Raw genomic sequence first — 15323 nt, 5'->3', positions numbered from 1 at the left:
TGGAGGGACCACAATGCGAACTGTGGACATCAATAAATAACTGGCTCAACAGCTCTGACAAATGTCCTTCACTAATGCAAGATTTTAGCTAGGCGTGGTGGCTCAAGCCTGAAATCCCAGCACTCAGGAGGCTGAGGCAGGATTACAGCAAATTCAAGGCCACCCTGATTTACATAGTGAGACCCTGTCTCAAAAAGAAATTTTAAAAGGATCCGTCACACTATTCTGCTGGCAGAGGACACCCCTAACTTCTGCTCAGTCTCTCCTGGATGCTGCCCCTGGCTCCTCTTCCTGTGCTGATTCCCATCTGCACCCACAGCCCTACTAAACCATGTTATTATTTTCTTTTCATATAAGCATAAGAGAGAACTATGCAAATTCCAGCATTGTTTTGTAAATAAAATGGTGATCATGTGGTAGGGCCCTCAAGAGTAGGCTGGGGACATTTTACAATGTAGTGATATCAGCCTTTGTGTACACATGTATAGTTCTGATGGCACTCTGTAACATAAATCATACCCACCCAGACTGTAAAATGCCAGTGCATGCCCATATAAGGGAGCCAAAGATGCAGAAATTGTATAAAAGGGTGCAACTATACCATGTTCAACACTCAGCCTTTGGATACAAATCTTCTGAGTCAGTGCCTGCAGGAATGAAGCTGCTTCCTGGGAAAAAGGCTTCAGTGTCCTGTCTCTCTACGTGAAAATCCTGCACTCAGTGGCACTGTGCACTTCTGGGGGCTTGTCCGGGATTCAGGAACAGTGTATTTCCACTTCCCTTGTTGCTGGAGTTCGAACCTTGGGGTGCTGGGAGACACAACCTTACCTGGCACCAGTGGACCGTTTGACCCGTAGGGGAGGTTGGCCCTCCTGATGTTCCAGATGACAGCTCTGGACACACAACAGAAACTGCAGGACCAGGCTCCTGTTGGATGTGATAAGACCCAAGTTTGATTTAGTAGTCTTGCCTTTAAAGAGGCAGAAGGGGGGACCAATCACCTCCCACAGTTGCTTCAGTAAATTTCATTGAAACTGAAACCACAACTCTTGGGAACTGGGTGGGGGCTGGAGTACCGGAGTTGCCTGAGTAGTTCCACAAGGAATCAAACTACAGCCCCAAGGTGCTGGGCACTGGACAGCAGGTTGGAGTCAAGGTTGGAGTCACGGTGTGTTTATATGTGAACAAGACAGACGGTGGGAAGGTTCTGACCTGGCCACAGGGCCGAACCGAGTGTTGAGTCCTAATCTGCAGTTCCATGGCAAATCATAATACGGGGGGCTATGAGCGACGACTGGCCCTGGAGCTCTGCCTCTCTGCCGTGCTAAGAGGTGCTTGAAATATCTCCAGGAGGAGAGCAACCGAGACAGATGAAGCAAGCGTGTGACTCTTCCAATTAAAAGCCTTCCCCTTCCCTCCTCCCTCTCCTGGTGAAAGTTGTCTGTTACAGGGAGGAAATGGGTGGAAAGCAGAGTAAACTGACTCCCCTAGAGTGTATGTTAAAGAATTTCAGAAAGGGATATTCAGGTGACTGTGGGGTTAAGCTGACTCCCAGAATGCCCCAGACTTTCTGTGAAACTGACTGGCCGTCTGAGGGGAGATGGCCCACTGAGGGCTCACCTGATAAGGAGATAACTAGGCAAGTGTTCAGGGTGGCTGCAGGGGGCCCTGACTGTCCTGCCCAATTTCCTTACCTGGACTGTTGGCAAGACTCGGTCCTGTCTCGGCCACCTTGGCTGAAAGCTTGCATTGAAAGGCACTACAGAGTGATGATGGCTAGGGTAACAGCAGCCTCCAAATGTCGCCCAAAGTCAAACAAACTTGATTCTATCCGGGAGTCAGAGAAAGTCCCACCTCCATATGTCCTACAGTATCCATCACCAGCGCCACCTGTGGCCTCCGCTGCAGAGGCTTTGCTGGGGCCAGGAGCCCCCCAGGGGTGGCTTCTCTCCCAACGTCACCTGAGACCTCCCCGGAGACAACCCCAACAGTGGCCTCCCCTGAGCCACCCATTCTGATTCCCCACACGCCTGTAGGCGCCCATCAAGAGAACCCTTCCAGGGCCCATCAAGGCGCCATGCAGATGCCACTTTGAGAGACTCGAGGATCCATTTACTATGACCTGCAAGGGCAGATCCAAGGAGGGGAATGAGTGTTTGTGTATCAACCCTTCACCACCACTGACCTCTTTAAGAACCACACACCTGCATATACTGAGAAATCCCATGCAATAACTGACTTGGTACAGGCCATGATCCAGCCCCACTGGCTAACGTGGTCCAATTGCTGGCAACTCCTCAACACTGAGCAGCACCACTGGGTTACTCAAGCCGCCCTATGATGGTTGGAAGGAAGTGGCCTGGTGAGAATGCTGGGTCAGCAGGCTTATGCCTGCAACCAATTCCCAGGAGACAGAGAAAGGGGGAAAATGGGCCATGAACATCAGCAAAACTTTGGAGGTGCTCTAGGGGCCAGAAGAAAGCCTGAGACAATTCTACAAAAGGCTACATGAAGCGTTCCGTCTGTATGCCCGCTGTGACCCAGAAGCATCTGAGAATCAACAGATGTGAATGTGGCGGTCAGGGAGATATCAGGTGGAAGTTACAGAAACTGGAGGGTTTCGCTGGAATGAAGGCCAACCAATTGTTAGAAGTCAAATCCAGGGTGTTTGCCAACCGAGACCAGGAGGCTCGGCGAGAGGAGAGTCACAAGACGAAAAAGAAGGTAGATTTGGTGACAGCAGCCCTGGTGGAACGATCAGGACAGTCCCGTAAGGATACACCGGATACACCCAGCGGCAGAGGACGAGGCCTACGGCGAAGTTGCCAGGAATGCCAACAGGGAAGCTGACAGAATCACGCCCCCACTCCACCCCCACGCCACCCAGGAACAAAGCTAGACTGGGAACACTATGCCTACTGTCGCAGGTATGGCACTGGAAGGATGAATGCCCCACCAGGTAGAAAAATCTCCCCCTGCCCCTGAACAAGAGAATGGAAGACACACAGGTCAGAAGCCACGCAAGATGCCAAAAGTTGCTTTCAAAGGACTGGCCTCCAGGGGAGGACATGAGGAGGAAGAGGACAGGCTGGGCTCTGTTTTGTTAGGCCCTCAGGAGCTTATGGTCTGAAAAAAATGTGGGGGGGCCGGCCTGCAGACTTTATGGCGGACTCTGGGGCTGTACATTCCATGGTGACCCAACCCATGGGTCCCCTTCTCACAGAGACAGGCCCCTGAAAGGGTAGCAGTCATGCACTGTTGGGGACATCAAAGGGGAGACACCACAGCCACTTGAGGAAACTGTAAAGCAGACCAGGAAGCTAAGCTGGTGGCCACTAGGGGAACAGGAGTCCATGGCCATGGCCTCCGTGCTGTTTCCTAGTCCATTAACAGAATGGGGCCCTGGTTATTCTCAATGTGAGATCCTTGGTTTAAGACTGTGGATGGAAGTTACCTCCCAGGAGGATGGTAGAAGTCTGAAGATGGCCAGGTAGCAATCCCTGAGGCTCTGGCCCCAGCTTCTGCCAGAAAGTTCCATCAGGATACCCTCATGGGCAGACAGCTCTGAGATGGTCATGAGTCGACATGTCTACATCCCCTGGCTCTCCAGCATAGCCCAGGTGGTGTGGGAACAATGTGAAATGTGTGCCCGCAGTAACCCACATCAAGCTCAGGGCTGCTCTCAGGGTACAGAGTTTGGGGGAGCCCCGTTTGAAAATGTGGTTGTGGGGCTGGGGATTTAGCTCAGTGGTTCCACTGCCTGCCTGGCAAGTGCAAGGTCCTGAGTTCGATCCCCGGTACCAAAAAAAAAAAGAAAATGTTGCCGCAGACCAGCTGCAGTCGATGTAGGGTAGGAAGGGGAGATGTCCTGGGACGGCGATGAGAAAAGAACCTTCACAAGCAATGTTCAGGTTCCCTCTGAGAAGTCTCAGGGTCTGATCTATTTTTATATCTTTAACCAATAGCTGGGAGGCATTGGGCGGAACATGTTTACATTTTAAGTTGCCTTAGCAATTTTCTATTGAAGTTATTTTTTTGCTAAACAAAGTACAGTTCCTCTAAGCTGTTTCATCATGAACACATATTTAAAAATTACAATTGTCCCCTTATTTACCCACACCTAAACAGAACAGAAAGTAAGTTAATCAAAATCTTTATATCAGCGGGGGTACAAGCAAGATTTAATCAACTAAATGTCAAACTTGTGGTCGCCAGCTGGCCCTTGAGAAACTGCACAATGGTTAATATAGTTTGCTATTAGCTCTCTATTTTTCTATACCTCTATTCATCTTAACTAAATGTCATTTGGGTTCATTGTCCATGAGCAGGAGATATTTACAGCACTTCGAGAAATATTGAGTAACTTGTCTCCTTAATGCATTTACCTGTCTTAACTTTCTTTTTTTTCCCCATTTTCCACTATTTCTTTCATCCAAAGTCTGTCTTTCCAATCTTTTTGTCAGACTCCTTTAGTAAACACAATGTCAACAGTAAGAGGGGGAGTCATAGTAGTGGGGAAACAGAGGGGGTTTTAGGAGAGGTTTCTTTAGAAGTAGATGTGGCAATAGAACTAAGAGAAACTGGAATTTGGGGCTTATGAGCCAGATCAGATTTCAATATAGCATTACCAATTTGCCTCATGGAGAGTTAGCCACAAACACAATGACTCCTGTGATCAGAGTAACAATTATAAACATTATGGCAAGAAAAAATAAAACATGAGGGTACGATGTGTTCCACCCTTTCTTTCCCCCAGCTGGAACATTGTCAAGCAGCAATGGAGGTCGGTTGGGCTTCGCCAAAATGGGGTTGTGAATTTTACTGAGCTTCCCGGACTCTGTGGCTGTAAGTATTTGCTAGTTTTTGTGTGCACTTTCTCAGACTGAGTAGAGGCCTTCTCCACCCATGCAGAAAAGGGACCTGAGGTGGCCTGGATCGTTCCAAGAGAAATCATCCCATTTTGGAATTCCTGTTACCATAGGATCAGACAACGGGCCGGCATTCATGGAAGAGTCAGTGCAGCTAGTGACCAAAGGACTAAAGATTACTTGGAAACTGCACACAGCACACTGTCCCCAGAGTTTGGGGAGATGGAGTGAATGAGCCAGACTTTAAAGCTACAGCTGAGCAAGCTGCGCCAGGAAACTCACCTGCACTGGGACCAACTCTTGTCAACAGCTCTGTTGAGGATCAGACAGACCTACTGAACAGACATGGCTTTCCCTTGTGAAACTCTCTACGGGGGACCCCTCCTCTTATTAAGGGGATAAGGGGGAACTTAAAGACACCTGGAAACCTCATTCTGAGTCAACAGATGCAGGCTTTAGGCTCAGCCTTAGCCACTCTACACCAGTGGGTTAAGGAACGATTGCCCGATGTGACCACAGACGCTCACTCTTTCCAGACAGGGGATGCTTCGTGGGTAAAAGAATGGAATGTCTAGCCCTTGAAGCCCCCTTGGAGGGGCCCATTCACTGTTACCCTGTCCACCCCCAAGGGAGTAAAAGTGGATGAGGTATCCTCCTGGACACCATTGAAAGATGACAGCCCTGTTCTAGTCACTCCAGAGGCTGAGTAGTCTATGCACAGTAGAAGCCTGAGGAGGATGCTGATTGGTGACACAGGCCTACTACATCCTTTTTCAACCATGCAGTGTATTGCCACCCCTTGCTCATAACTGTACATTATATTGGCACAGGGCACCCCAGCTCTGCCTCAGGGGATTGGCTTCTCAAGACCTCAATAACTGGAAGAAGCTGTCTTGCTTGGTGGGGTGGATGGTTCAACATCTCTGTTGGGAGCCTAACGTGCCTGAGTCAAAGGTCAACTCAACTGCCTAGAAGACCCCCTGACTACTCTGAATCAAACCTTCACCCCTTGTCCAACTTTTCTCATCTAAGGGGGGCTGGGACAATGTTGACGCAGGCATCGAATGGCAGGGCACAAACTGTATTGGATATGCTGTACTTCCCCCAAACTGGTCAGGGTCTCCTGTATTAGGGATGCTCCGCCTGTCTTTATTTCTACTCCCATTTGCCATGGGAGAACATCTGGGGGTCCAAGTGTATGAGGGCAGGGGGTTCCACAGAAAATGACATACCCCACCGGGGGATTTAGCTCAGTGGTTCCGCTGCCTGCCTCACAAGCACAAGGTCCTGAGTTCGATCTCCAGTACCAAAAAGAAAAAGAAAATGACATGCCCTGCAAACTGGCAATTGGAAAGATGACAAATGGCCCCCTGAATGCATAATTCAGTATTATGGTCCTGCTGCCTGGGCAGAAGATGGTCCTGGGGCTACTGCACCCTCATTTATAGGTTAAACTGCATAATTAGACTACAAGCAGTTGTAGAAATTAGAACTAATGAAACTGGCCAAGCTCTTGTTAGCCAAAGAACAGACCAAAATGTGCACTGCCATCTATCAAAATCAAATCCCTTGGGCTTAGACTATCTGCTTGCTTCCGAGGAAGGAGTTTGTGGGAAATTTACCCTAAGCAACTACTACCTCCAAATAGATGATGAGAGAAAGGCCACAGAGGAGATTACAGATGGACAAGGAAAACTGCTTGTGTTCTATCCCACACCTGGCAAGCGTGGGACCCTGGGGAACTGTTTGGGGGATAGTTTTGGAGTTTTTTTTTTTTTTGGTATTGGGGATAGAAATCAGGACCTTGCACTTGTGAGGCAGGTGCCAGAACCACTGAGCTAAATCCCTGGCCCCCGGGGGATAGTTTTTAACTCTTGGGGGATTTAAAACCCTCATAGGTGTCGTACTCCTGATTTGGGAACTTGTTTTGTTGTTGTTGTTGTTGTTGTTGTTGTTTTGTACGGGGGATTGAACTCAGGTCCTTGAAAGGCAGGCAGCGGAACCACTGAGCTAAATCCCTGGTAATTTGGGAACTTGTTTGATCCTGCCTCACCTGGCTGCCCTGATTTTACATTCAGTCTCCAGCCTCACTGAGATGATGCTCGAAAGAAAAACCGGTGCACACGTGGTGAGGTTATGGAAATAGAACCCTCTGAACCAGGATGATGCTCTGTGACCCAAAATAGAATGGAGTCCGAGCATCAAAGGGGAGAATGTGGTAGGGTGGGAACTCTTTACAATGTGATGGTATCAGCTTCTGTGTATGCATGTGCAGTTCTGATGGGACTCTGTAACATAAATCACATCCAGCCAGACTACAGAATGTTAACATAAATCCAACCAGACTGTAAAATCTTAGCGTGTGCCCATATAAGGGAGACAAAGACAAAAAAAGTTGTATAAAAGAGTGCAACTACACCTCGTTTGGCAGGCAGCCTTCAGATACAAATTGGAATCCGCCGAGTCAGTATCAGCACAAATAAAGCTGCTTTCTGGGAAAAAGGCCTTGGTGTCCTGTCTCTCTACATGAAAATCCTGTGGCAGTCATGTGCAGAATAAAGGAAGCCAGACACAGGAGGACACGTACCTCAGGGCCCCACCCCCAGGAGGCCCAGCGTGGTCAGATCCACAGGGACAGGAAGGAGGATGGTGCCGGGCTGGGGAGGGGATGGGGGTCAGCGTTTCCTGGGACAGAGCTCAGCTGGGGAGATGGAAAGTCCTGGAGGTTAATGTCACAACTGTGCACTTAGAAATGGTGATGTGGGACTCTTTTCTTTTCTTTTTTTTCCTCCCTCTCTCTCTCTCTCTCTCTCTCTCTCTCTCTCTCTTTCATTCTTTCTTTCTTTGTGTCTTCTGGTGACAGGGTCTCGCTATGTAGTTCAGGCTGGCCTTAAACTCACTGTACAGCCCAGGCTGGCCTTCAGCTCTCAGTGATCCTCCTGCCTTAGCCTCCTAAGTGCTCGGATGACAAACATGCGCCCCTGTGCCCTGCGATGGCACATTTTAGAAATGATGTGTTTCATCACAAATTTTAAAAGACATTTAAGTGAAGAGGAGGGAACTTTCTGGGCAGCCCATCCTGCTCCACCTGGGGCTGGACCTCAGCCTGGGGCAGACACACAGCTCTCCTAGGGGAAGGTGGTACCTCAATCTGTACCCAGGTGCAGAGGAAGTGAGAAGCTCATGGGAATGCTCCCTGATCGCCCACCTAGTGGGCAGCCCCTTCTCATCAAGGCCCCAGGTTCTGGTGGATTCGCTCCCTCTGATATAAGGGACATCGCTCGGGAGAAAGTCTCACCTGGGACCAGCAGGCCAGGAAGCCAGCAGCCATTCTGTCCTCCAGGAGCAGGCAGGTGGCCCTGTGGGGAGGGAAGGCATTATGAAGTCAGAGAGAGAGGGCGGGGGGCAGGGGGAAGAGCAGCTGAAACCCAAGACCAGGGTAGGGTTTCATGGATGAAGAAACTGATGCTCTTGGAAGCCTCCAATTACCCAAGTTCACTGAAGCATCCCTGGTCTCTACTGACTCCATGCCAGGAGCTACCCTCGTAGTGACAACCACGCATATCTCCAGACACTGCCATGTCTCATGGGGGGCAGAATCACCTCCAGTTGAGACCCCCTCAGTCAGGGGATTCCATGGACCCCAAGAGCCCACGTGTTCCACGACCACCTACCCTGCTGAGGTCCTAGGATGCCACCCACAGTGACATCCGAACACTGAATGGGGAGGGACAGAGGGTCAGTCTCCGAAGCTGGGTCCCCTGGACCCAACGCTTGCCACTCAGGATGTGTTCTGCTGTCTCCAGGAGTGGGAAGTGAGCTCAATTTTGTTCTAAATAATTGAAACATGGCCTGCTGGGCACTAGGGTGGGCGTGCCTGGCACTGCAAGGGCTGAGCTACCCTAGCCCCACCTGCTCCATGTGGAGCTCTCCAAGTTGTGATAAGCACACATATCCCCAGACATGGCCCAATCGAGGTAGGATAGAAGAAATTTTAAAAATAGGCAAAAAGGAAACAAGGAAATCAGCACTTTTAAGAAACACTGCAGCTTCAGAACACAAGTTACTCAAGCCTTTTTACCTTCCAGGAAATGAACTAAAAAAATTCCTATAGGTCTTAAAGATATAAATAGACCTGCAAGCCAGGCATGTCGGCCCATGCTGGAGGCTGAGGCAGGAGAATCGCTGTGAGTGAGCTTGAGACCAGCCTGGGCTACATAGTGAGTTCAAGGCAAGCCTTGAATACATGAGACCCTATCTCAAAAAACCAAAAAGAAAAAAAATATACCCACAAAAACACAGTAAGCCTGTAAGTTGTGCTCTAGACCTGTCCTTTTCACCTATAAATTACACTTCCTTCATCCCGAAGGAAACAGCATTATTAACTCAACTTCAAACACACATAAAGGGCTCACATCCTGACACAACCTGCCAGATGGGAAACCTGACAGCAGGAACACACAAACTAGATCACCCACCTTAAACACACACGGTTGCCCCCCCCACCCCACACCAGGGCCCTAGCCAACACAAAATGTGGCTCTCCTTCCCGGAGGCAGTTAGGGACTCCTCTTCAGAAGAAAAAGGATCAGAGTTAAGATAAAGACTGGCAAGGAGGACTCTGACCCTGGAAAGGCATTCCTGAGGTGGAAAGGAATGCACCAAGTAAACAATCTCTCCTGACATCCAGGCTGGGGTTTGGAGAAATTTAAAGATGCTGAGAAACTGGTTTTCTTTTGAACATTGCACTATAAAGCCTGAGTCCTAACTGGTTACTTTAAACCTTCAGGTCTGCCTGTAATAGGCGACCACTGGACGCTGAGCAAATTCCTGTGCTCTACTTATCCATAAAAGAGTCTCACAAAGAGCCCATTCTGGACCCCCATTTCTGGACACACACCCCCACCAACCATGGGGAGTTTTTGTCTTTATTTCCAATAAACACACCCCTCTACTGTCTCCTTTGTCCAGGATTTCATTCTTTGATTTGGAGAGACACCAGGCCTAGTTTGGCAAGTAACAGCATGGGGGGCAGAATCACCTCAGTTGGGGCTGGGGATTCTCATGAACCCTAAGGGGCCCTGGATCCCGCGATCACCGCCCTGCTAGGGTCCTAGGACGCCGCCCACAGTGACATCCACACATTGAGTGGGGAAGGACAGAGGGGTCGGTCGCAGAAACTGGGTCCCTTGGTCACACTGCGAGCCCCAGTAGGATGTGATCTGCAGTCTGCTGAGAGCAGGGAGTGAGCTCAGTTTTGCTCTAGATAATTGTGCCCTAGGGACTGGGGACACTGGCCAGCGCTCTCTGGCGGCGTCCTGGGCACTGCAGGACGGCCTCTGCCCGCTCCATGCCAGGCGCTCCTCGGGTGTGACAGCCACATGTGTCTCCAGACATGGCCCAGAGTCCACTGGGGACAGATGGCCCCCGGGATCGCACCCCCTCTCTGCAGGTAAGAAAAAGACAAGGTTTTTGTCTTTTTCCCTTCTCTGCTAGGGCGTCCTAAGAGTCTGCCTCAGGAAAGGTCGGACCTGGCCATGGGGGACCTGTGGCCCTGGATGGCCCTGGTTGAGCCGCCTTCAGATTCCTGCGCATCGCCTCCAGCAAGCGACCAGGTAAAGATACTCCAGAAAACTTGCCAGCCACGCCCCACGCCCGGGGGCCCACTTACGGGAACAGTCCCTTGGCGAGGTCTCAGGTGATCATGGACACCCGGTCAAACACCCCAGCCGAACCAGACTGGGCTCTAGCCGACCTCTCGTCCCCTAGTCTCTCCGCCGAGTCCATAGCCTGCTCACTATGTAGACAGTTGGCACTGCGCCTGCGCGCCACGCCGCGAACTACAAGTCCCCGGAGGCACTGCGGGGCGCCGACTTCCTGCAGCTCGGAGACAGAGAGTCGGGTCACTGCGCCCCCCTGAGGACTGAAGGTGTCTTCTCAGGACAGGGATCCCGCCTGCAGGTTACCCCCGACCCCAAACCCCGCCACCGCCCGGAGCATTCTCCTACCTCGCTGCCCCCCATTGAGCTACACCCCATCTCTCTATATTCTATATTTTGAGACAGGGACTTGCTAAGTTATTAAATTGCCCAGGCTGGAAAACAGGTGAGAAACTCCAAGTCATATAGTTAGCACGATCCTTGACACGTTAAGGGTTTGCCCTTAGGAAGATTATTATGTATTCAGAAATCAGACAAATGTACACTACATCGGACACTTACTAACATTCTTGTAATAATACTATTTATTAACAACATTAATATATTTCTTGATAGTATTAATATTAAATTAAAATATAAATGTTACTATAGTAAACTAATTATATACATATGTGTATTTTGTTGTTTTTGTTTTGTTGTTGTTGTTGTTTGTGGTGCTGGAGATGGATCCCAGGATCCTGAAAAGCTAGGCAGGAGCTCAACACTGAGCTGCACCCAAAGCTTCTGCTTTGTACATCTTCAATGTCTCATGAGGATCCCAGGCACCTATGCATATGAGAACAAGGGAACTCGGGCCAGGGATTTGCCTGCCTTGCAAGTGCAAGGTCCTGAGTTCGATCACCGGTACTGCAAAAAAAGAAAAGAAAAAGGGTGCTATTTTGTTTTGTTTTGTTTTGTTTTTTATTTTATTTTTTATTTTGTGGCACTGGGGATTGAACCCAGAGCCTTCACACTCTGCTGCATCCTCAGTCCTTTTTCAAGTTGTTTTTTGTTTTTTTGAGTCACACAGGCTGGTCTAGAACTTAAGATCCTCCTGCCTCAGCCTCTCAGAGCACTGGGATGATAGGCATGCACCACTATGCCCAGCTAAAAAGGAGTTTTTCATAATTATGTCAAAACAGTGTGGTGCTCAACAGACCTGGGCAGGGAGAGCATGGTAGTGCAGCAGGCCTGAGGGCTGCATAGTAATAACCCAGGAACACAGGCTCTGTTCCAGGTGGTGCTACAACTTATCTTGTGCATGCTAGGTAAACACATACCAGTGAGGTACACCCCAGCCCCCAGCTTTTTTTTTTTAAAGGGAAAATGCATTGCAATCATTTGACATTTGATCTCTCCTTTTAACAATGTGGGCAGAGGCTGGGGGTGCAGCTCAGTGATGAGCACTTTCCTAGCATGCATGAGTTCCTGGGTTCCATCCCCAGCACCATAAAGCAAAACAAACAAATACATATGGACAATTCATGCAAACCATTAAAATGCCATGGCTAGCAAAGATTTTGGTGAAGGTAACATCAATTCAATTTTTTTTTTCTGTTACCAGGAATCAAACTCAGGACCTTGAGCTTGTGAGGCAGGTGTGGTGCCACTGAGCTCAATCCCCGGCCCTGTTGCACAAATCTTTATGGAGCATTTACTATGTACTAGCCATTGACCCAGACACAGAATGAAACAGACACGGTCTCCAGCCTCTGGAGCTGACATTCTGGTTGTGTGTGTGCCTGTGTGTGTGTGGGTGGGCAGCTGTCGCCTTTCTACCTGTATTTGGAACTTGTGTCAGGACACAGTTTCATTCTTTTTTTTTTTTTTTCACAGTTTCATTCTTACACTGTGGCTCAGGTTGATGATTGCAGAGTGCAACCTGGAGGTCCAGAGCTGAGCTGACTGGGGAAGGCTACAGGGCACAAGGCCAGGTGTGATCGGCCCCTGGAGGAGTCAGGAGTGCAGGCAGCTGATAGGAGAGACCACACCCACGCGCAATGCTTACACATGTTTGAGAAGTTGGCTTCAGAGGCCTGAACACATGTGAGGCACTGATAGCAGGAGAGGAGCCCTGGGAGGCCCTGCCTCCTGTGCCCTCCCCTCTATGGCCCCTGTGGCCCTGAGCTTGCTGGGCCCTTGGGCCAGAAGTCCCAGATCAGGGCATTTGCAGGGCTGAGGCCTCTGTAGGCTCTAAAGGAGGAGCCTTCTGGCCTTTTCCAGCTTCTGCTGGTGTCTGAGGTTCCTTGGCTTGCAGCCACATCACTCTGACATCACGTGGCTGCTTTTTAAAAGGGAGTCTGGAGTGATGGTACACACTTGTGAGCCTAGCACTGTGAAGGCTGAGGCAGGAGGATTGCCATGAGTTCAAAGCCAACCTGGGTAACATAGTTCAAGGCCAGGCTAAACTACATAGTAAGATCCTGACTCAAAATAACAAAACAAGACCAAGAGGTATGTACTATCTGGCTAGTGTTCATTTGATTTTTTTTTTTTTTTTGGTACCGGGGATCAAAATCTGGCTAGTGTTGTTCAGGCAAAAATGTTGAATGCCAAATGTCTTCCAGGCCACAGGTTAATTTAACTGTTAATAATCTTGTTTCTGGGTGCTGAGTCCCAACTAGTAGAAATGTATTTATTGAGCCTGCTACTGGGCCCGAGGAAAGAGATAAATCAAACATAGTCTAGAAGAGAAGATATTTACAAACAAATTTCTTCATTCAACCCCCCCCCCCCCCCCCGCTGCCCCCACGTGCCCAGGACTAGGGATTGAGCCCAGGGCCTCCACACTGAGTTACATCCCCGGCCCCCCCTTTTTTTTAAAGTTTGAGACAAGGGCTTATTAAGTCCCTTTGGTGCCCAGGCTGGGTTGGTACTTGGAATCCTCCTGCTTCAGCCTCCCAGAGTGCTGGAATTATGGAGCAAAGGCCTCACACATGCTAAGCACCTGCTCTACCACTGAGCTATGCCTCAGATTTCGTTAGCATTTTTGGTTCTTCTCTAGGTCTGGCACTGTTTGAGACCATCTTTTTCTGCCAGAATTGCCTGTGACAATAGCCACTTTTTACATCTTCACCAGTATGGTAGCTGCTAGCTAGGTGGGCCTTAAGAGCTTTTGAAATGTAGCCAGTGTCACTCTGGAACCAAATTTTTCATTTTCCTAATTTTTTTTTCCTCCATGGCCCTATACTTAGGAACTCACTCACATTTTTTATTTTACTTTTAATTTTTATTAGTACATCTTTGCAGTACATACTGATTGCATTCATCATGGGGAGCTGGTACATGTACCTAACGCATCTTAATTCTTTTTCCATCCCTTTGGATTTTTTATTTTTATTTTTTGCAATGCTGAGAATTGAACCCTGGGCCTTGTGCATGCTAGACAAGTACTCACTACTGAGTGACACATTCAGGCTTTTTTTATTTTGTAATTTGAGTTTTTATTTATTTATTTTTTGGTACTGGAGATCGAACTCAGGACTGTGCTTGCAAGGCAGGTGGCGGAACCACTGAGCTAAATCCCCAGCTATTTTTGATTTTTTGAGACAGTTTCACTATGTAGTTCAGACTGACCTTGAACTCACCATATAGCTGAGGCTGGCTTCGAACTCAGGGCAATCCTCCTGCCTCAGCCTCCTGAATGCTGGGATTACAGGGATGTGCCTCCATGGCTGGCATTATTTTTTAATTGGAGACAAGGTCTCACTAAGTTGCCCAGGTTGGCTTTGAATGTGTAATCCCCTTGCCTCAGCCTCCTGTGAGCCACCATGTCCAGAGAGACTGATTTTGAGACAGTTGTGCACCACCAAGCCCCGCCTGAATTTTTAAAATAGCAATTTTAATGAAGTATAAGTCACATACCACATAATTCATCTATGTAAGATGTTTGAGTAATTTTAGATATATTTACAGAGTTGTGCTATCATTACCACACAATAAATTTTATTTATCGGGGTTTTTTTCCCCAATACTGGAGATTTTGCTTTTGTTTTCTAGAGACTTCACACTGAGCTATGTCCCCAGTCCTTTGTATTTCTTTATTTTGAGACAGGGTCTCACTAAATCACTAAATTCCCAGGCTGAGCTCAAACTTGCAATCTTCCTGCTTCAGCCTCCCAGAGTGCTAGGATTACAGGTGTGTGCCTGACTTTCATTCCTTTCTAGTGTGAAATAACATGCTGTCCGTTCACCAGCTGATGGACATGAGTACTATGTGTATTTTCAGGCTGGTCGCGAGTAAAGCTGTGGTGGATATTTTGCAGGAGTGTTGGTGGATGTGTTTACTTCTCTTGCACAGATTCCTAGGAGTACGATCGCCGTGTCATACGGCAGCTCGGTATTTACTTCCTTGAAGAACTGCCAGACTGTTTTCCACATTGGCTGCCTTATTTTACAATCTCAGCAGGAACGTGGGAGGATTCCTATTTCTCCACATTCATGCCAACGCTCATTTTCATTCCTCCCCTCCCTTTTCATTTGTTCTGATTTGTTCTGAATCAAAGCCGTCCTCATAGGTGTGAGCCAGTATTTCACTGTGGTTTTGATTTGCATTTCCCTAATGACTCATGATGTTGGACATCTTTACACGACGGTATTGGTCATTTGCATGTCATTTGTATATCCTCTTTGGAGAAATGTCTATTCAGATAATTTGCCCTTTTCTTTTCTTTTTTCTTTTTTTTCTTTACCACTAGAGATTGAACCCAGGGCCTTTACACGGATCTACATCCTCAAAAGTTTTTGTATTTTTAAT

At 48.5% G+C, this 15323-nt stretch overlaps 1 protein-coding gene across 10 annotated transcripts in view; it reads right to left on the bottom strand.

The window, feature by feature from the left end:
* Znf555 (zinc finger protein 555) overlaps positions 1 to 15323 on the bottom strand; it is a 51765-nt gene that overhangs the window by 28702 nt on the left and 7740 nt on the right. For 4 of the 10 annotated variants that reach the window (XM_087201356.1, XM_087201363.1, XM_087201355.1 and 1 more), the window contains exons 1-2: positions 10540 to 10704; positions 829 to 8227 (exon numbers count right to left, since the gene is read on the bottom strand). Coding sequence is in view for 2 of the 10 variants with exons in the window: in XM_021245009.2 (XP_021100668.1) it covers positions 829 to 927; positions 8167 to 8199 (132 nt within the window). In the remaining 8 variants the exon portion in view is untranslated. Of the gene's footprint in view, positions 1 to 828; positions 8228 to 10539; positions 10706 to 15323 lie in introns of those variants that run through there. The other 6 variants (XM_087201354.1, XM_087201360.1, XM_087201359.1 and 3 more) reach the window with 4 other exon arrangements.

This window comes from Heterocephalus glaber, unplaced genomic scaffold (genome assembly GCF_053883595.1).
Source record: "Heterocephalus glaber isolate CG9 unplaced genomic scaffold, H.glaber_assembly_v1.0 deba00001760, whole genome shotgun sequence".
Taxonomy (NCBI): Eukaryota; Metazoa; Chordata; class Mammalia; order Rodentia; family Bathyergidae; genus Heterocephalus; species Heterocephalus glaber.
The sequence above is the reverse complement of the archived record's forward strand: the minus strand, read 5'-3'. Positions and strand labels throughout refer to the sequence as shown.